The sequence below is a fragment of the Leptodactylus fuscus genome, chromosome 7 (assembly GCF_031893055.1).
Source record: "Leptodactylus fuscus isolate aLepFus1 chromosome 7, aLepFus1.hap2, whole genome shotgun sequence".
Taxonomy (NCBI): domain Eukaryota; kingdom Metazoa; phylum Chordata; class Amphibia; order Anura; family Leptodactylidae; genus Leptodactylus; species Leptodactylus fuscus.
In genome coordinates this window covers 106,550,982-106,573,260 of record NC_134271.1, presented here as the reverse complement: position 1 = coordinate 106,573,260, position 22,279 = coordinate 106,550,982, and the positions used below count along the sequence as shown (strand labels likewise).

Here is a 22,279-nt window from a genome sequence, read left to right as displayed (position 1 = left end):
GGATGCTCTGATGCTGGACTCTTTCCCCCCAATTAACGCTAATCTGTGGAGGAATCAATGGGCTATCCATCTAATGCATAAACCATATATCAGCATTGCAGGATATGTAATAGACTGAACAGGATGGACTTGTATCTTCCACCCATATAAACCAGTTTTTGTATGTAGGTTTAATAGATCAGAATTCCTACAAAGGGTATTTGAAAATGGGTTTTGCTAACCAGATGTCCCCTATTAAAAAAAAAAAAAAAAATCATGTAGGTGTTTCTTTTATATAAAAATATAAGTAAAAGAAACATAATAACAATAGAAGCTCAAGCATATCCTTGAATGTATCCAGAACACAAACAACCATTGTTTTCATTGGTGTCGGAGAGCTGCACAGAATAGCTACAGCTTTATTTCTAAGTAATATATGGATTTGGCATAATAGTCTAACTATTGTGTCCAATTACATATCTCGCTGGTGGTGAATCTTACTTGCTTTGTCTGATTTGGTTATGTGTCCTTTTCTTGTATTCTTTAAGTGTTCCTAAAATTATTTTTTATGGTTTTGAGCCATACAAATAAAATCACCATATTCATATAGCAGGAAAGCTGTATGCCACCATACACGGCATGCAGCTTTCCTGCTATATGAATTTGGTTTAATTTTTCGTATAGAGGTTTACATCTCTTACAATTGGTTTTAGATAATTGCTCTGGATTTATGTATTATTCTTACTTGTATAGCGCCATCATATTCATATCTCTGTACAGATATTGTCACTCTGTCCCATATAGGGCTCACAATCTAAATTCTCCATCAGTATGTCTTTGGAGTGTGGAAGGAAACTGGAGTACCTGGAGGAAACCCAGGCAAACACAGGGAGAACATTCAAACTCCTCACAGATATTGCCCTTGGCTGGATTCTTGACTGGGACTGCAGCACTACAAGGCTAGAGTGCCAACTACTGAGCCACCATGTTGGCTCATGCACATTAAACTCCTGACAATCAGCTATTTGTTTAACCCCTTCCCGACATCTGCTGTACTAGTACGGTGGATGCCGGATGTTTAACTATGGCGGCAGCCCGACTCCCGCAATAGCTGCTGGATGTCTACGGATTTACACAGTTGACACCCAGCGCTAATGCCCCCAGTCGGTGCCCGGACCGATCGGGGACGTTAACCCTTCCGGTGCCTCAGTCAAAGCTGTCCGAGGCGCCATTTTCCTGGCGGCGTATGGGCACCGCCATTTTGACGGTGATCGCCGTCTGGAGCAAGCTCCAGGGCTGACGTCACGTTGACATGACAGCCAGGAGCCTTGTAAAGGTTCCCCGGGCTGTCTGCAGTACTTTTCAAGAAATGACGATTTTTTGCAATGTATTGTAATGCATTGCATTAGAGTTCAAGACCCCTAGGGGGTCTAATACAAGGAAAAAGAAATTGCAAAAAAGTAAAAAAAAAAAAAAAAAAAATTGTATTAAAAATTCAAATCACCCCCTTTCCCTAGAATACATATAAAAGTAGTTAAATACTGTGAAACACATACATGTTGGGTATCCCTGTGTCCGAAAAAGCCTGCTCTACAAATCTATAAAAATACTTTTCCTGTATGGTAAACGTCGGAACAGGAAAAAAGGTCAAAAGTGCCAAACTGCCATTTTTTTCACCGTTTTGCCTCTGATAAAAATTTGAATAAAAAAAACGATCAAAGCAATAGCATTTCCCCAAAATAGTATAACTGAAAGTACACCCGGCCCCGCAAAAAGACGCTTTATGAATTTTAGCATAGTTTTGGATTTTTGTTAAAATGTAAATAAAACCATATAAATTTGGTATCCCTGGAATCGTACCGAAACATGCAGTACAGATGACATGTCATTTTGGCTGCACAGTGAATGCTGTAAAAACGAATCCCGTAAGAAAATCGCACAAATGCACTTCTTCTTCAAATCCACCCCATTCTGAATTTTTTTTTTTCCAGCTTCCCAGGACATTGTACAGAATAATTAATGGCGGCATCATGAAGAAATTTTTGGCCCGCAAAAATTAAGACCTCATATGGCTCAGAGAGTTGACAAATAAAAAAGTTATTGGGTTTGGAAGCGGGAGAGTCAAAAATGAAAAACGAAAATCAAAAAATGCCGTCGGCGGAAGAAGTTAAGCAAGCCATTCATGGACTACAGGTAGTCCTCGACTTACGACGTTGATCCGTTCTTACTCATCGTCGTATGGTATGTTTCCGACTTGCGTTGAAATTCAGTTTGCATAGGAACGGATCAACGTGATTTAGTGTGCAGCATGTACAGTACAGTACAGTCTTCCTCGCTTCCGACCCGCTGCACACTAAATCATGTACTGTACAGAGAGGGCTGGCAGCTTGCATTTATGCTGGAGCTTACTTTTTCTCATAGGAATGCATTGGCCAGCATTGATTGGCCAGTGTACAGCATTCGGCCAATCAACGCTGGCTAGGAGGCGGAGTCTAATATTGGACCACAATGGAGACTGCTGTGGTCCGATCTTAGACTCCACCTCCTCACAGACGAGCCTCCGGCAGAATCAGCATTGATTGGCCGAATGCTGTACACTGGCCAATCAACGCTGGTCAATTCATTCCTATGAGAAAAGGTAAGCTCCCTTGTAACAGCAAGCTGCCAGCTCTCTTCCGACGAGCCTGCTGCAGAACAAGCATTGATTTGCCGCAGGCTTGTCCTTGCTAGTCAGGAGTGCTGGCAGCTTTCTGTTACGAGGGAGCTTTACTATTTAGCTCATCTCTAGTCGTAACCACGAAACGTCGTAACCCGAGGACTACCTGTATTGCTTTTTGGCATTTCAGTGTATGGGCCAGTGTATGGACCCCCCCTTCCCAACTGCTGTTTAGTGACTGTGACCTTGTGGTGGGACCATAGGTGATGATATTATGGTAGTGGTTTTACTACAAATGAAGGTTATCCCTATGTACAGGATAGGAGGAACTGGTCAGTGTCTGACCTCTGGGACATTCACTGATTCCAAGAACGGTGGTCCAGAGTCCCTCAATTCTATTCAATTGAAGGGATAAGGATCTGGGGGTCAAACCCCCACCCATCAGACTTTTCCCCTTATCCTGTGGATAATAAAGCACTTTAAATTATGGTACAACCCCTTTAAGGCTACCCCCCCACACACACATGGCAGAAATGCAGCAGAAAAAATACTTAGTTTTACAAGTACCAGTGATTGAGATTTTTCGTTTTGGTCTCATCCACACATTGCAGGAAAAAAATGAGCTGCACGATAGTTGCTGTTTCAAAATGCATAGGTTGTTGAAAAACTCAGCATGTTTATTTTAGATATAGGAGAATTAAAATAACAGAAAAAATGCAGCAAAAACTTAAAGAAAGACAAGATGGAAGAAAATGCAATCTGTTTTCACTTTTTTTTTTTTTTTTTTTTTTTTAAATCATTTTAGTTGTGTTTTCCTACATAGGGCTTTAGCTTTAAGGTGTTTTCCAGGGTTTACATCCTTATCAATCAGGTCATCAATATGTGACACCCATGAGCTCTACAGCCGCCTCCCTTTGCCAATGACTTCATGTTAATTGATCTCTTAGTACAACAGCAGCTCAGTTCCATTCAAGTCCCTCAAGGGCGCTTGTATAATGTTATCCTTCCATGCATTAATCTGTCAGAATACATGTAATGTGTGACATACAGGCCAGGTACATATATGACATGTTGAAAATAGTGACATCAGTCTTTGTGACATCTCGCATCTAAAATTTTTCTGTGTTCCGCAGTAAGAGAAAAGTACCCTGAAGTGCTTTTTATTTCATATGCTAAATTGCTCTATACACTGACACCTAACATTGAGAAAATATCATAAACTGAATTTCTATTGATTAGACATCCATTAGGCTGAATGGAAGTTACTGAATTATTGAATTATTTTTAATTTTCTCCATCCTTCTCACTAGATATAATAAGCGTGAAGAAGACTTTCCATCTCTGAGAGAATATAATGATTATTTGGAAGAAATTGAGGAAATAGGTATGTCTCATGGGGATGGTTGTCAATATTCAATATGATGGCAGCTTCTGCATGCAGGGTTTTTCTGTCCGCTTGAGAAGTCGGACATCTTCACTTGCGGACAGGGAAGGACGGGCACGGAGTGCAAAAAACGCACCCGATGCCCATTTAAATAAATGACAGGTGTCACGGACACAGCTAGTGCCCGCGCCAGATTTTGAGCGGACACTACCTGTCGGACACCGACGGTAGTGTAAACGCCCCCTAACTATAAGAGGCTGCAGAGAAATTTTAGGAATCCACCTGAAGAAAAGGCAGTTTGCTTCTTTTATGCGTGAGCGGGAACACTCCGCTAGCGCAAGATAGAACAATAGTGGTCTCTATTGTGAGGGGGTGGATTTTGAGGCGGATTTGGCGTCAAAATCCGCCCCCTCTTGCCCCGTGTGAACGAGCCCTACGTGTACTCAATACAAGCATGATGCATGTTGCAAGTGTTCAAATATAGAAATAAAAGGAGTAAAGGGAGAAACACATATGGTAGAGGATCAGAAGAAGGCGGCATTGTGTAAAGGTATCAAAGGTAAGACGTGAACAAGTAACAACCTATTAATAAGTAAGCGTTACCAAGTATGGTTACAAATAATGGCACAGACATTATATCACATGATCGGGACAGCAGGAAACCAAGCACCTAGCACTAGAAGAAAAAGAGAAGAATACATTTATATCACTATTATCCTCAGGGTACATATTTATAAAGACATCCAAGTTGGTAGTGAATAAAAATATATCTCAACAAATGCGAGGAGTGAAATTTCTGACAGCTTCCATGTAATGTGCTGATGTGTTGCAGATTTGCAGGAAATGTCTGTTGCACATCTAGTGGCCTTTTAACTTTACAGATGTCTCCTTAGTGGTATGGATACAGAGAAGGCTGTCAGTCATTCATTGGCGGGTACTAGAAGTTATTAAAGGGAATCTGACAGCAGAGAAATGGTTAATAAACAAGCCCCTGTATCTTGTAGTGTAAACTCTCTAGACATTTGATTGACAGCTTCTGCCTTGTTTTTAGCTGAGAGGCTCAGTGAGTGTACCCAGAGCAGGCTCCTGCCAAGGGACACTCAATGAGCATCTAAAGCTAAAAAACAAGTAAAGGCTGTCAATCTGATGCCTGGGGTCAGTGCTGGGTTGAGTTTTCTACATGGAGGCAGCATGGGAACATAGCTGATCCAGGCTCTGCCACACCCCTATTGTATTTGGGACTGATTTGCATACTCCCAAAAATAAAGCAATCTGTAATTTTTAAGAAATGAATGGGATTAGAAGACTTTATACCACAAGTTAAAAGCAGCTTGTCCTTTGACATACAGTTTGACATCCCTGATTTTTTTTTTTTTTTTTTTTTTTCCCCCCCCCTCAGGGGAGGTACAATATATACTCTAGTATAAGCCTAGTTTTTCAGCACAGTTTTTGTGCTGAAAAAGCCCCCCTTGGCTTATGCTCGAGTAAAGCAAAAAAAAAAAAAAAAAAAATAGTAATGTATAGAATCTTCCATAAAATAGTGGTGGAAAAAAAGCTTTAAAAAAAAATAAAGGTTCTAAATCACTCCCTAGAATATATATAAAAGTAGAAAATGACTGTGAGACACATACACATTAGGTATCCCTGTGTCTGAAAGTGCCCGGTCTACTGAATATAGGGGATCTGCAGTGCTCCTGTTCCATCGAGAAGAGGTTAATAGGAGCACTGCAGATACCCTATATTCAGCCAGGCTGAATTCCAAGTGGGGGAAAAAAAAACTCAGTCCTCAAGCTCAAGGAAGGGGCAGACAGACAACCAAAACACCCCCTCCCCTTCCCCAGCACCCACTGCACCCAAAAACTCCAACCACTTTAATTTTTGAAATTTTCCAGTAGCTGCTGCATTTCCCCCTCTCGGCTTATACTCGAGTCAATAAGTTTTACCATCTTTTATTTTTGTGGTAAAATTAGGGGCCTTGGCTTATATTTGGTTTGGCTTATACTCGAGTATATACGGTACATTGCCAACACAGGTGATATTAGTTTTTTTTTTTCCCATTACCCCAGATAGAATACATGCACACTAGGCTCAAATGGTTGTGCATATGAATGGAGGGAAGAATATCTGTTTGGTAACTTTAAAGGAGTTTATCCACAAAACACTTTAATGGTACTTACAGAGGATATGCAGGGAAAAAAAAAGGCTGATAGATGCGAAACTCACCACTAGCACAGAGAAGAAAATCCAATACTGTCAGTAGGGTTAGGGTAAAAGAGTCTTAGGGGCAGGGGGACATTCACTTTAGAGAGAAGTGCCTCTGTCTGATGTTTATGCCATAAATGCCTGCTGTGGTTAAACAGTCTGTCACCAGGGGAAAACACATTAAATCAGTAATACCAGGTGACATTTCTGCGTAGCTCTCTGGCTCTGTCACTCAAAGAAGAAAGGAAGCAAGGCATGTTAAAACGGTGTGGGGTGTAACAGTTTGGAGTAACAGAACCTCCCTCAGTGCTCCAGACTGCTCATTTGCATATTGTCAAATGACTAAATGATCTCTGCAACAGAGGCATGAATTTTCATGGAGGGGTAAAGGTGTTACATTCAGGTGACCTATCTGTGTAGCTGGTTTCATAAGCTTCAACTTGGTGAATAGACTCTCATTAAAGGCCCCTTCACACAGAGTTTACGCTCCGTGTATTCTGTCTACGCTCGGTGTATTCTGTACATTTTACACATGTAAAAATACACGTGTAAAATGTAGTTAGCCATTGAGTTCAATGGCATGTTCGTATGATACGCACGCAAAAAGACATGCGCAAAAAGACGCGCGGTCAGCTAAAACCTAAAATTATATCAGCAAAAAATGTCTTAAAGTAGAAAAGCTTCAATACTACAACTCCTAACAATGCCAGGAAAATACCTAACGCACAGCTAAAGTCCAGAGCAGTAAACTGTCTAGTTGGAAGTCCTGTACACTGCAGCTTTTACTCCATAGTTAAAAATCGAGTAATCCTGCAAAAAAATAAACAATTCAGGCCATATTTGTGTCACTAATACATTTTGTAAGACTTTATTAAAGAGGTGTGTGTGTGTGTGTGTGTGTGTGTGTGTGTGTAACGCCCCCCTCTCACAGTACAGCGCAATAGATGCTACTGTGAGGAAGGTATGAAACAGGACACTTTTCCTTTTTTTTTTTTTTTTCCCATATCATATAGAAGGTTGCGGTGCTATCTAAATTATTTCCAGAGATATCACTGGTGAAAACGAAATCAGGATTGGAATAAGTATTTCGTATATATTCTATATCTACATATAAATATCCTAATCCCAACTGTTTTTAACCAGTGATATCTCTGGAAATAAATTGGATAGCACAGCAGCCTTAGTGCTATATGAAAGCAAGTTTGTACATTTTATAATATTCGAGAACTGTTTTGAAGTGAACATTTCTTCATTCACTGCTTTATATGTAATATGATGCAATGATGTGCAAGGCACTTACTACCTGCTCCAAGCAGATATCGACTGCCACCACCCTGGTACAGAGCACATAAAAACGAAAAAAAAACAACTTTGACGTTTTGTGCAGATGAGGCAGTTGTTGCCCTGCGGGTAGGCCTTCAGCCCTCGGAGCACTGCTCTTACTTGCTCAAGTGGGATGCGGGATGTTATAGCATCATAGCAGTAGGAGAATCAGCTCTCACTGGAGGTAATGCACACAGGAGATTATAGGGTTCTGAGTGGCAAGAGCAATGCTCCAAGGGCTGGAGGCCTACCTCCAACGCACCAACTGCCTCATTTACATATTCCACCCCCCAAATCTACAAAAGTTGCCTACATAGCTAAGGTATGTTAACCACTGTAATGTGCCCTGTAACACGGTGGTGAAAGTTGAATATATTTGGGGGAGATGGTAGACACCATTTAATAACCTATAAAGACTACCCATTTGCTGGAATTCCATAAATTCAAATATTAGTTTACTTTAACAAGTTTAACTGTTTTTTTTTTTTGTTTTGTTTTTTTTTCTCTTCTTCCCTCTCTTGGACAGTATTTAATATGACTAACAATGTGGATCTGGAGAATGTGAAAAGAAAAGTTGAACAATACCAAAAACTAAACAAGGACACAATTCAGAGAAACAAGATAAAACTGGTTAGTGCTGCACCATACACATATCTGTGCTTCGAAGCGTATGTTAATGTATGGCCATGAGCGTGTATCTTATGTTATCTGTTGTTAACAAAATTTAGCATGTGACTGTAAAGAATGCAGATTACCTGAAAATGGTAGCTACAATGTAGGTAATAAAACCGGTGACTTTCAATGTGTTGAATTCATGATGTCAATTTCAACTAGTAGTTTTACCATTTCCCTCTCCCTCGCTTTGATGAGGTGAGTGGTCAAAGCTTGATGAATTTGATGTTCTACCACTCCTTTGAATGTCTTCCTTTGTACTGAGCGCTCTACCCTTAGGGAGAATGTACACATTGCATAATGCCTGCAAAGTTTCCATGAGAGTTTGTATATAGAAAAATCTCCACACTGCAGAAATATTCAGCATGTAGTTTGAGTTTCAGTGCAGATTTTAACATCGTTAGCACGTCAATTCCTTTTGTTGCAGATCTCACCCCTTACGCTGAATGTGGTGAAATCCACAACAAAATCTGAGTGGGATATATGGATTTTTTTCCACAGAGACATTGTAGAATGTCAGCAAAATCTGCATGCAGGTCTAAGTACCAAACTCCTTTCATGTTCATGTAGCCATAAATGAATGGTATCATGGATGCCAATGGAAAGAAGAAAATTATTCTAAATATTCTTTTTAGAATAACTTTGTAAAGTACTGTTAGCAAAAAAATGTTCAAGTGCATGTCATTCTGCCGAGGCTCTGTTAGTCATGGATGCTGAGTAGAATACAGTACAGCGTCTGCTGTGTTCTCAGGGAAAGAAGAAGGGATATAATTTAAGATGGATATAGATGTTCTTTCTGCTTCTCAGAGAGAGCCTAGGAGGAGCAGCATTTATAACTGTAAAAGGTTAATGCCAAAATACAGATCCCAGGTAGAGAGGAGGGGGAAACAATTGGATAAACAACCTCATACTCCATGCTGCTCTGAAGGATTGCCCTATATCTATCCCTGGTAAGGAGAGCAACAAGGAGTGGAGAATTGAGGTGCTAATGCTTTTTCTCCTCCCTGCTTAGAGCCTGTAGCAGGACATATATAGTTATATAACATATTTCTATTTTATCTGCTGATGTACTTCTCACCAAGAAGAAAGCCCCTGTCCAGACTGATCGTCACGTGTTCTGCAGCTGAAACCCTTGCCAATCACATGATGCGGTAGACAGCCCACTTCTTTCTTCTGCAGCAGTCACTTTAGGAGAATTGTGTTATTACATGGCATTCAATAAGATAAGTAGATGATCATGTATTAAAGGTTCATCCTGAGACCTTACAGACTGACAAGAGTATGCATATTAGCTGTCATCCAGGAGGAGGAAAGTTATGCCACCTATTACAGGTTGTTACCTTGTCATGTTGAAAGTCCTGCGAACGAGTTCAGATATCAACTTCTAGGGAAGCTGCATGTGGCGCTAGAGAGGCAGCTTTCTTCCTCTAATTTGCTTACACTTCAGATGAGTCTCCACAAGGAGAAACAGTCAGAGGAAGCTCTTTACTGCAGCTTATTAACTAGCTAACATAGGGGATTCCTAGCATACATCTCCCATTTATGATGTCTATTTCACCTAATTGGACAACCTGTTAAACATTGGAGACATTTGTGAACGTTGGTCCGGATCTCCACTCTACATACAGCGGAGTATACGTGTCTGATATAATTAAATGATAGTTAGACCATCCCTTTAGTTCTCATGAATCATTCATTAAAGTATTTAGTGAAAAAAAGTGGAGTACTCTATTAATAATGGTGAAAATGTTTGTCTCTACATTAGTCTACAAATGTAGAGTGTATACTACTCTAAAATCTGATGTTTTGTATAGAGCTCACAGACTTGGGTTTGAAGGGGTTGTCCAGGTTCAGATAAATATTGCCAAATGCTATTATTTGTGTGTGTATATAAATATATATATATATATATATATATATATATATATATATATATATATATATATATATATATCTATATCTCCTCACAGTTTTCTAGATCCCTGCCCGCTTGATGTCATTTATTCTGCTTCCTTCCAGTGGATAAAAATCAGTCCATGGTCATGTGATGGACGCACATGTGCAGAGTTCGTTATAGTCACAGCACAGTAATCAGACATCTGCCTGGTAGCTGTGAACCTGTGTCCTCATCACATGACCATGGACTAATTTTTAGGAATGACAGCAAGCGATATATAGAAAGCCATAAGGAAAGGATACAGAGTTTATTGGACAATTGTAGAAGTTTTCATTATATAAATGTGTTTCAATATTTTTCTGAAACTGGACAACCCCTTTAAGTATAGCACTGGTTTTCCTCTGATTAGAACTGACCAGCCTTTTAGTTGCTAGATATTACATCACCAACTTAGACTTCATTGTATTAGATTTGATCAGCTTGTAAAATACATAACCATATCATAATAAATGTGTCATCACAAAAGTAATGTCTGTAGAGGTAATATATGTATATGTGTGTGTATGTATGTGTGTGTATGTATATATATATATATATATATATATATATACACAGTGTATATGTGTGTGTATGTATGTATGTATGTGTATATATATATATATATATATATATATATATATATATATATATATATATATTCTCATGACTTGGTTTGTAATTGAGCATCTCATACTGTCCCTAGACTAGGGAGCAGGAAGAGCTAGAAGAGGCCCTGGAACAGGAGAGACAGGAGAATGAGCAGCGGAGGATCCTTGTGCAGAAGGAAGAGCATCTCCAGCAGATGATGAAAAGAAAGAATAAGCAGGAGCTGTTGGATCAGCTGGTAAATAACAAGTCAATTTTTTTCATACCTTTATTTCTTTTTTATTTTTTTTTCTCACAATTTCACAATCCTTTAACATGCCATAGTACCAGTCATGTTTGACTAATTTTAAAGTAACACTTTTTTTTTTTTTTTAAATTTCTTTTTTTATGTAGATTGTGAGCCCCACATAGAGCTCACTATGTACATTTTTCCCTATCAGTATGTCTTTGGAATATGGGATGGAAATCCATGCAAACACAGGGAGAACATACAAACTCCTTGCAGATGGTTTTTTGCCCTTGATGGAATTTGAACACCAGGACTGCAAGGCTGCAGTGCTAACCACTCAGCCACCGTGTGGCCCCTTTTATTTTATGCTATAGAGTCATGGCTGTTTGGTGACCATTTGTGTACTATCCTTTATTAACCTACCTAACTTTTTTAAAAGAGAAAACTGGCTGTAACATTCTCCTTAGCAACCTCTGACTGAGTTACTAGGGAAAGTCCGTACACATTTGTATTGTGGATATGGAGAGCTGAGGCATTTACCAAAGGGGGGAATTTACTAATCGTTTTATACCACCCAGAAAAATGGAGACTCTCCGCTTTCATATGCTGCCAAGATTGAAGTACTAGCTATAACCGAACCTGTTATAATTTGCACATAATATATGGCACTTCATGCTGCATGTCACATCACATTCTCTGCTGTGTTTTTAACTAGTAATATCTCTAATGCATTTATGGCTTGGGCTTCAATCTTGGCAGCATATGAAAGCTTTCTTGTGGTACAGGACCCATTTTTCTAGGTGGTATAAAGAGCTACAGCCATTTGAAGTCCCTCCCCTTTGGTAGATGCTTCAGCTGTACATGCTGCATTGAGTATAGGTGTATGGACAGTCTTTCACTGACACTTTACAGCCTGTTTAATATTAAAGAGGTTCTTTCACCTCCTGGGGCACATGCGATGTAATACACCGCTAGAAAGCCAGTTCTGTGCCCCCGGTGAAGAGCTATCGGTGCTGTTACCATAGCTTTTCACTGTCAGAAGGGCGTTACAGACAGTCAGTCAGGATCGCCCTTCCTCACAGCAGCGTCTATAGCGCTGTACTGTCAGAGGGGGCGCTCCTTACTGCTCAGCGATGATGTTGAGCGGTGAGGAAACACCCTATCAGAAACACCCTTCTGACGGTGAAGAGCTACAGGCACCGATTGCTCTTCACCCGGGGTACAGAACGTGAAAGCCGATATTGCGCTGAATTCAGCGCAATGTATGCTTTCTAGTGGTGTATAAAACCGCATGTTCCCCAAGTGGTGAAAGGTCCTCTTTAAAAGGAAGTTTCATAGGTTACACAACACAATATCAGCAGATTGGTGGAGATCCCCATAAACCCCTTCAAGCTTTGGACTGAGTAGAATTGAATAATTGGCTAATAAGGAACAGAAATTAGGGCAATTGTTTGGGTCTGAATGCCTTATTAAAGTAAATGAATCTGATATACATTCAAATAGCTTTTTCATGAATGTATACAGCCAACAGAAAATGATAGTGTGAACAGAGCCTAAGGATGGGACCAAATACGCCATGATTGTAGCACTGTGCATGAGATTTATACACAGATTACCCACATAGTTTGACTACATCCTGCAACAGAAAGTGAATTGTGCTGCAGGGTTTAGACACACAACATATAAGTTATTGCTGCAAGTTTCATCTGTGGCTTTCTAGTTTTCAACAATATAAAAGTTGTGGGGATGCAGAGAGAAACATCCAGGTAAGCCACAGCAAACCCCCCCCCCCCCCCTCATATTAAAGTGTTACCCTGTCCTTTTATTATGGATTGTGCACAACACAGCTAGAGGAGAAAAAACATCATATGATGGGGGTTCAATTTTAGTTTTTTTGTGGAGACACATGGATGGACGTTGTAAGGCTTTATGCACACAACCGAATCTGCAATCCTAGTATGTTCCATTGGTTTGTACATTTTTGTTGCTGACCTATCCTCAGAATAGGTCATCAATAAGAAAGCAGTGTGGGCTCTGACTTTGCAGATTAGCTGTTTGAAGGGGCCAAAGCCCTTCTACAAGTGTGACTCTGTGACCACTGTTTACATTGCACACTGTATATTTCATTCAGGCTGTGCAATCTAATTATAGCCTGCCCCTTTAATTTCTGTAGGATGAGGCTGTAATTACAAAGCACAGCTGCTAAGAAACAGATGGCATGCAATGCAAACCGTTAAAGGGGTTGTCCCAAGATTACCCTTTTATTGCATGGAGATAGGGTAGGTCGAGAAAAAAAAAAGTAAAAAAATCCATACTCTCCTGTTCCTGCTGCTCCGTTGTCTCCCTCCATGGTCCAGTTCTGCTTTTCCAGGGTCTTGCTTTGGTGGAAGTCTCCGCGGCAAATGACCGCTAAGGCCAATCAGTGGCCTAAGTAAAGGAACTGGGACGGTCTCTTTCATCCATCACTTTTCCTTAGGCCACGACCCCAAAGCAGCAGGACCAGATCACAGTGGGAGACACTGGAGCACCAGGGAGTATGGTGTGGTGTGTGGGTTTTTTTCTTTTTTTTTTTTGTTCCCCCCCACCCCCTTCCTCTTCCTCTATACAAAAACCAGATCCCCCCCCCCCCCCAAATAAGAGGTTACGTAACTCACAGTGGCCCTTTAAACAGCTGATCAGCGGGAACCCTGGTGTCTGACCACTATTGATCTCTTAATGGTGAATTATCTTGAGGGTTAGGGTTAGGCTATAAATATAAAATAAATTGGACAATCTCTTTTGCACATTAATCCCGAGTTGTTTTCCTTTTGGGACGACTGGTGACCATATTCTCTGTTAGGACATATTGATATTAATAAGGGAGGGGTAGGTCCTACTTAGGACTTCCCTTTACTAATCTGAGAGAAAACCAGCTTCATTGGGTATCAGGCAGTACTACATTTTCCCTATATTAATGTTTGATGCGATGGGACTGTGCCTCAGTACTAAAAGTTGATCACCAGTGGATTCCAGTAGCCAACAAGATAATGAAATTACTTTGGTATGGAATATAGTCAATGTCAGAGTTTTTTGGATACCCTGGCTCACAAAATCTCCCCCAAAGTGTCGACCCTTCCATATATATTGAAATAATGCAGAAATTCAGCAGACATTTGTTATGAGGCAACTGTAGTATTGAAATGTAATTATATCAGCACAGCCCTATATTTAGAAGCGTAAATACGTGGAAATGAGAGAATGTAGTGCTTCAGCCGTTCTGGTCAGTCACCACATTCCTTCTGCTTTTAATTGATTTAAGGTGCATTAGCTGCAGAGTAGTCAGATCATTTGTATACACTATTATAAATAGTACCCTGGTAGTCGCTGCTCTTTGCGGTTTTACCCATTTTACAATTACCCGTTCCACTGGGCTCCACTCTACCATATAAAAAGCTTTTGTGTTTTATTGAATTCATACAATGGAGATTTTGTGACATTATCTCCCTTGCCTTCCTTGCTTCGGTGGTCCTGAAACCTACACCACTGAAGTCAATAAAAATGGATTCCCTTGACCGAGCTCTTTCTTTGCTTGGCGACTTCTGGGCTTCTAACAGCGCTCAGGCTGTATTCTGTTATCCGATGAATGCTAAAGTAAAAGCTTTACTGTGTCACTGTGTTATGTATAAAGTAGCGCTCATAAAGATGAAGCCAATGGTGCATGTACAAATGTAGCACTGACAGTAGTGCCCAAAGAGGCAGTAAAAACCCCTGTCCATAGTACTGCCCTATAGTAGCGCAAATCACAGTATTCTTATACATTTCTCCTTTCATTTGAGATATATATATATATATATATATATATATATATATATTGCACTCATATTCACATGTTGCTGAATTGGAACAACAGAGGTAAGGCTTTAAGTGTAATACAGTCCACTTTGAAACTCATTGGGGGCTATGGCTTAACTATAGGCAGTGTTTGTTGACATGTCAATATAGATGACTATATTGATGTCTTTAGGGCTTGTTCACACGGGGCAAAGGGGTGGATTCTGACGCTGAATCCACCTTACAATCCGCCCCCTCACAATGGACGTCTATGTAGACCACTAGATTTCTCTTTTTCCATGTGCGGTATGTTCCAGCTCACGGAAAAAAGAAATGAGCTGCCCTTTCTTCAAGCGGATTCCATGGCTGAGTCTGCCCCGGTGTCTGCCTCGCGACCACACTCTGGCCCATTCATTTGAGCCTACACTGGAGTGGGAAGCTGCGACTATCAGAAGCCGCGACCGTTGTGGCAGGCGCATTTTGGTCCATTTCTGATGCGGCTTCTCACATCAGAATCCGGACCAAAATACGCCATTCCGTGTGAACTAGCCCTTATATATAGAAGTTTACTGTATAAACTTATTCATATCCCTTTTGTTCTGCTATGTTGTAGTAACCGAGTAAAAACGTGTCTAATGGATCTTATTTACTATGATCTGCTTTCTTGGTTTTCAGCAAAATCCAACAAATGAGATGTTCCTCTTATTACAGGATAAAATAGCGCAGCATACTATTTTGCTTAGTGCTTTTTTTTTTTTCTTTTTTTTTGTAAATCCAGAACTTGCCATTTAAAGCAAATCTTAACATAAAGTGACTTGCTCCAGATTGAAAACTCGCTGCACAGATCAGTTTGCGATGCAGGTTTTTAGTGCAGCTTTTTAGGCGAGATTTGCCGCTATTACACATTGCAATGGATTAATTGCTGATGAGACTGCATAGGCTGTTGTGAAAATTTACATGCACAGCATCGACTTGGTAGCTGCAGTACAGGTTATAGCAACTTCACCCTACTCACTTGAATGGTTGGACTGGGGTAAGCATGAAGAGCCAGCAGCACTCACAAGCACTATTGTCATGTCAGACACCAGATTATCAGGGGTGCCAAGAGTTAAATCACTTATCTGATAGTGATGGCCTGACTTAAAGGGAGCCTACCACCTCCCCCAAGGATACATATCTGCCACCACTATATTAAGCAGGGTTCACCCTAGCGTCGGTGTCCGATGCTAATGTCCGCAGAAGATTTTAGCATTGGACACTAGCTGTGTCCGTTCACAATTTGCATTGTTTTAAATGGGACACCAATATGCCATTCCATGTGAACTAGCCCTTATATATAGAAGTTTACTGTATAAACTTATTCATATCCCTTTTGTTCTGCTATGTTGTAGTAACCGAGTACAAAAGTGTCTAATGGATCTTATTTACTTAAGTGTCCGTTTACAAAGGTATCCGATTTTTCAAGGAGACAACAAAATTCTACAAGACTTGCTGCACACTACAGTGATAAACCGCATGCCATTGTCATGTATATCACTTGTAGATTTAGAGGACAACAATTTAGAAATCTTGAGGCAGTTGGTGCACTTGGGGTATTCTGCGCTGAAATCACTGCCACTACCACTCACACCCCCCTACCAACTCCTGCCTGTGCCACCACATGCAGTGGCATGTCATCCTTCCACTGCTATGACATCACCTATTCTACCCACCCAGCAAGGGCAGTTCTTGCAGGGATAAAGGCCCCGCCCTCAGTGCACTAACTGCCTCATTTGCATAAGACTACAAAGTTCTATTTCATCAAATCTACAAAAGTGAATAAGAAAGTTATTTATCACTGTAATGTGCTCTGTAACACTGTGGTGACAAGTTAATCTGTTTGGGCATGGTGCAGATTTCCTTTATGGCTGTGCTGTAAATATTCTGATCACTTTTTGCAATAACTAAAGCTACCTGCACACGGACAAATAGAAACCTGGACCGTAAATTGTCCTTGTTTCTGGACTGAATTCAGTTGGGAATACAGGACTCCTTGTGTTATACTGATCTATAATCTGCTGTCCCGCACGGTATATAGTACTGGGCAGGAGAGCTTTAGGGAGACAGGGAGTCCTAGCACCATACGTCACTATAACGCAGGGAACCCCTGTCTCAGGACCATATTCGCTGCGGCATTATATGCTCTTGATTTTCCAGACTGTGTGTGCATGAGGCCTTACACCTTTTATCTCCTAGTTGGTGGGGTTTAAAGGGAAAACAATGAAATCCCAGTTTAGTTGCTTTCATTGGCAGTTCCTCTGGTACAATCCTGTGCGAGTGCTGTTTTATTAAACAATATTTTAACATATTTTTTTTCTATTGGCAATTTATTATCATGGACGTTTGTTGAGATAGCCGAAATCCTATTTTAATTGTTGAATCTCGGATTACAGAACAAATAGTAAAAGATCTCCTTCTTCATTTTGGAAGACTTAACCGTGATCAACACCCATTGCTTTATTAAAAGTATTCATCCATGTCTAGTTTGAAGGTGCTGACAATTTAATCTTGTTTTTTTTTTTCCCCTTTAATTACGGATTACTATTTCAGTGCAGATTGTGGCTGAACCAGTCTGGTTTTCAATATAAGGGATGTTAGTTATTAGGGTAGTTTACATCTGATGTCAGGAAAAAAAAATATTTTTTTGTTACCAAAAAAATAAATAAATTAGGTTTGCTTGGGATCTCCTCTACGGCAGACTTTAGTTTTCTGATTGGCTATGGTGTAATATATTTCCAGAGATTGCTTCAATCAGATCAGCGGTTTGTTATAGGTACCCTGAACTGGACCTGTAGCTGTCAACTGATCGCTTCAGCAGCCCCAAACTGAAAGGGGTTGAGGTAGAAATTAATAAGGGGTCCTAGATGTTTTGGGGTCTAATTTCCCCCCCCTGTAGATGTCTGCCCCATAGAGGGTATTTTTCTTTTCTCCTTGATCACCGGTGCATGATAAGAAGTTGCACTGGACAGACCCTCTCTCTCTTTCCTACCTTAGGGGGTGTTCAAATTCAACTGCAAATTCCTATGTGTGAAGTGAATTCTGCCACCTCTTCATTTCAGTGGGAGTCCGATAACTGTGTCTGTTGTCTGTCTCCTTTTTTGGGTGATCTCTTTAGCATATTTGTGTATGTTCCTAAAGTTTTAATGTAAATGTAATTATTACATTTTATTCCTGTCTCTCCCTAATCCAGGAGACTTCTCACCTTCCTGCCTCTATCCTTTTGGCCCAACACAAAGGCAAAACCTCCCAAATTGAAGTGCAGATAGAAAAGGCAAGACCAGCGGTCACATTTTCTACTGGTATCAAAATGGTAAGTCATTTAAGTATGTGCTCAATGGGTAAAATGGTGTTTACTTTGAGTGGCTTGGCTAGATATACATGGCATTTTTATAGAACATGAGAGATGAGTGTCTGCCACTTCAGTTGACAAAGCAAAACAAGAAATCCATCCTGTCTCTACTCCCCCCCCCACCCCCACAGCATCCTTGGTTTTTGACCTCATTACCAATTTTGCCAATGTTTTCAGCCCACCCTACTGTCAATCTAATGCTGATGGAAAACTTTAAAGGAACTGGTCAGGTGGTTTGGAATCAAACCTGAGGTTTATGGTCCCAAACCTGTGTGAATTACTGCTGCCCCTCCTCAGAATGTGTACAAAATTAAATTCTAACTTGCCATTTCATTGCGCCCAGTGTTCAGATCAGTACACCTTTCTTCATATGGCCTGCACATACTGTATGATTTGCAGTTAAGGGCTCGTTCACATCTGCGCTCGTACTCCGTTCTGCAGGTTTCCGTTTCCTGCACAAAACAGAGCAGGAGACTGAAACCTGCCGGCATCTTTCAAACCCATTCATTTGAATGGGTTTGAAAAGTGTCCAGCCGTGAGCGTTTTTTGCACTCTGCGGCAAAACAGTTTTGTTTTTTTTTAAAACTGGACAGAGTCGGACATGCAGTACTCTGTCCGGTTAAAAAACAAAACAAAACAAAAAAAAATGTTTTAGCCGCGGAGCGCATAATACGCTCACCGGCGCTCACGGCTGGACTCTGTGTGACAGATTTCCGAAAAAAAGCAATAAAAAGTGATACATACAATACATACACATCAAACATTGGTGGCAATGAAAAATGAAAGTTACTGGGTCGTTTTCAATACAAGGTGAATGCCATAGGAAAAAAATGATAAAATTGTTTTTTCTACAGTTTCCAAATTTACCATATATACTCGAGTATAAGCTGAATTTTTCAGCACAGTTTTTGTGCTGAAAAAGCCTCCCTTGGCTTATACTCGAGTCAAGCAAAAGCAAATGACCAGCCGCAACAGTAATATATAGAATCTCCCATAAAATAGTGAGAAAAATAAAAGCTTTAAAAAAAAAAAATAGTTCTAAATCCCTCCTTTCCCTAGAATACATATAAAAGTAGAGCTTTACTGTGATACACATACACATTAGGTATCCCTGTGTCTGAAAGTGCCCGGTCTACTGAATATAGGGTATCTGCAGGGGTTAATAGGAGCACTGTAGATATCCTATATTCAGCCAGGCTGAATTCCAAGTGGGGGAATAAAAACCCAAGTCCTCAAGCTCAGGGAAGGGACAGACAGACAACCAAAACACCCCCTCCCTTTTCCCAGCATCTATTGCACCCAAAAACTCCGACCATTTTAATTTTTGAAATTTTCCAGTAGCTGCTGCATTCCCCCCCCCCCTCTTGGCTTATACTCGAGTCAATACGTTTTCCCAGTTTTTTTGTGGTAAAATTAGGGGCCTCGGCTTATATTCGGGTCGGCTTATACTCGAGTATGTACGGTAGTTTCGCTATTCCGCTTTGGAGCCTCATTTCATATAAATTGACAATTTATTCATTTGCAATTGAGCGGAAAGCAATTTGGGAATCTAGAACGGAGACTAAAGCCTGGGGGAGTTAAGCCCCCCCCCCTTCCCCTAAGTATTTTCCTAATTAATCTCACTAAAACAGTAATTTTATACGAACATGGGGCTAATCTGAATAACAGAAGTGTACTTGGAAAATGGAGACTCTCCTCTACAAGGTTTTGGGATCAGGCTTATAACCCATGTACTGCTGACAGACTCCTTTTAATGGTTTATTTTTGTTAACTGATAAGAATGTAAATTGAATGAAGAAAAGAGAAATGTAAATCTCATCTTTATTTGGTGTGACCATCTTTTGGCTTCCAAACAGCATCAGTTCTTCTAGATACACTCGCGCACAGTTTTTGAAGGAATTCTTCAGGATGGTTGTTCCAGACATCTTGGAGAACTAACTACAGATCTTCTGTGGATGGTGGCTCGCTGAAATCCTTCTGTCTCTTCATGTAAATCAGTCAGACTGGTTGACGTTGAGATCAGGGCTCTGTGGAGGACATATCATCACTTCCAGGACTCGTTCTTCTGTAGCTAGTAGAGAAGATGCCATTGGCTGTATGTTTGGGGTTCTTGTCTTGATGCAGAATACATTTGGAGCCAGATGCCTCTCTGATGGAACTGCATGATGTATAAGTATTTGCCCATATTTCTTAGCATTGATGACATCATTAATACTGGCCATATCCCCAACTCCATTTGCTTAAATGCACCCTCAAACTTGCAAGGAACTTCCACCATGCTTCACTGTTGCCTGCAGTCACTCATTATTTGCTACTCACTAGAGCAGCTGCTGCCATTTTTCTGTAGCTCCGTTCCAATGTTTTTGTGTATAGTTGAGTCGCTTAGCTTTGTGTACACATTTGAAGGTATGACTTTTTGGCTGCAGTACGTCCATTAACAGCACTTCTAGCCAGACTTCTCCAAACAGTAGATGAGGTGTACCTGGGTCTCACTGGTTTCTGCTAGGTCTGAGCTGGACGGCTTCCGATTTTTAAGGGCCGTAAGCCTGAGGTGTCTTTCAGCTGGTGCACTAAGTTTTCTTGGCTGATCAGTCTGTGGTTCTCAATGATGCCTGTTTCTTGGCATTTCTTCAAAAGCGCTTGAACAGCAGATCTTGAAACTTTAGTCTGCTTACAAATCTTTGTCTGGGAGAGACCTTGCTGACCTCATTCTGTAGCAGGACGGATGACCCCAAACATACAGCCCATGTCATTAAGAACTATCTTCAGTGTGCAGAAGAACAAGGAGTCCTAGAATTGATGGTATGTCCTTCACAGAGCCCTTAAAGCAAGCCTACGTCTACAGAAGACCTGTAGTTATTTCTCCAAGATGTTTGGAACAACTTCTCTGCCAAGTTTCTTTAAAAACTGTCTGCAAATGTACTTAGAAGAATTGATGCTGTTTTGATGGTCAGACCAAATATTGATGTGATTTAGATTTCGCTTTCTTCATTCAGTTTGCATTGTGTTATTGACAAAATAAACTGTTACCATTTTTATTTATTTTTTTAAAGCAGTCTTATTTTGCACCATTGCCCCTGCCTAAATCTTTTGCACCACACTTTACGTGAAATTGTGTACATTTTGTTAGTAAACATAAATTCAGTGCATCTGACAGATCTGTTTGCAGCCGCTATCTGGTAATCTATGCAGTGTAGGTTTTGGCCAGCGCCTCGCAATAGGTTCCATTTATAGACGCTCCAGATTTGTGAAATCACTGTTGATGTTTTATTAGTGTGCAGTAATTTCCTGCAGGGGGAAAAGCTGAGAAATAGTAATGTGGGTGGGCTAGAGATGTGTGGATTCAGCTTATTTCTATTCCCTGTACATTTATTTCAAAACCTCTCTTCCCTTTTTATTCTTTAATGAGAAAAAATATCTGTACTGTTCGCTGATCCTGAGCACGATATATGAAAATGTGTTTATTCTGGCGGCGCAGAACTTATGACTGTCCAGTGGTTTAAAGGAGAACTGACTCACTCAGAGAACAGTCTGCGCTCCCATCACTATCGTGAGACAATGCATTATGCCAAAGCAAGTGGCTTAAAGGGGTGGTTCACTTATTTATTTTTTTTTATTTTTTAAAGCCTCTTTAATCTATATTTGAATTCATGGACTCTGCTGGTCACTTGGCTTTTTGCTTGCACCACAGTTCTCATCACGCAGTGGTGACATCAGTAGTACAGCATGTGATGGCGGAGGCCCCTGATTGGCTGCAGTGGTCACATGCCACTGCTTTGTAAATAAAGTTTGAGGCCCGCTGGAATTTCTGCACAGATTCAGAAAGAATCCTCTTTCATTTTATCACATCTGCTATGACCTGGTCCTATACTGATAGGGCATTTAGAGTGTGAGCTCTACTTGGGACAGTATCCAAAAAAAGAGAGAGACATTGACCGCACATCCCAATCTTATACATTGATTTAGTGCTTCTCGGCACTAATTCTACAATACTGAACATGAGGTTCTTAGTATACATAGTGATCAAGATGTATAAGCCCACTAGCCACTTCACGGTGACCTCTTTATACTGGGTGTGGCGCTGCACAGTGACC

General features: G+C 40.5%; 1 protein-coding gene across 1 annotated transcript in view; it reads left to right on the top strand.

The window, feature by feature from the left end:
• MNAT1 (MNAT1 component of CDK activating kinase) overlaps positions 1 to 22,279 on the top strand; it is a 102,351-nt gene that overhangs the window by 15,739 nt on the left and 64,333 nt on the right. The window contains exons 3-6 of the mRNA XM_075282789.1: positions 3,946 to 4,019; positions 8,071 to 8,174; positions 10,856 to 10,996; positions 18,027 to 18,146. Of these exons, the coding sequence (XP_075138890.1) occupies positions 3,946 to 4,019; positions 8,071 to 8,174; positions 10,856 to 10,996; positions 18,027 to 18,146 (439 nt within the window). The remainder of the gene's footprint in view (positions 1 to 3,945; positions 4,020 to 8,070; positions 8,175 to 10,855; positions 10,997 to 18,026; positions 18,147 to 22,279) is intronic.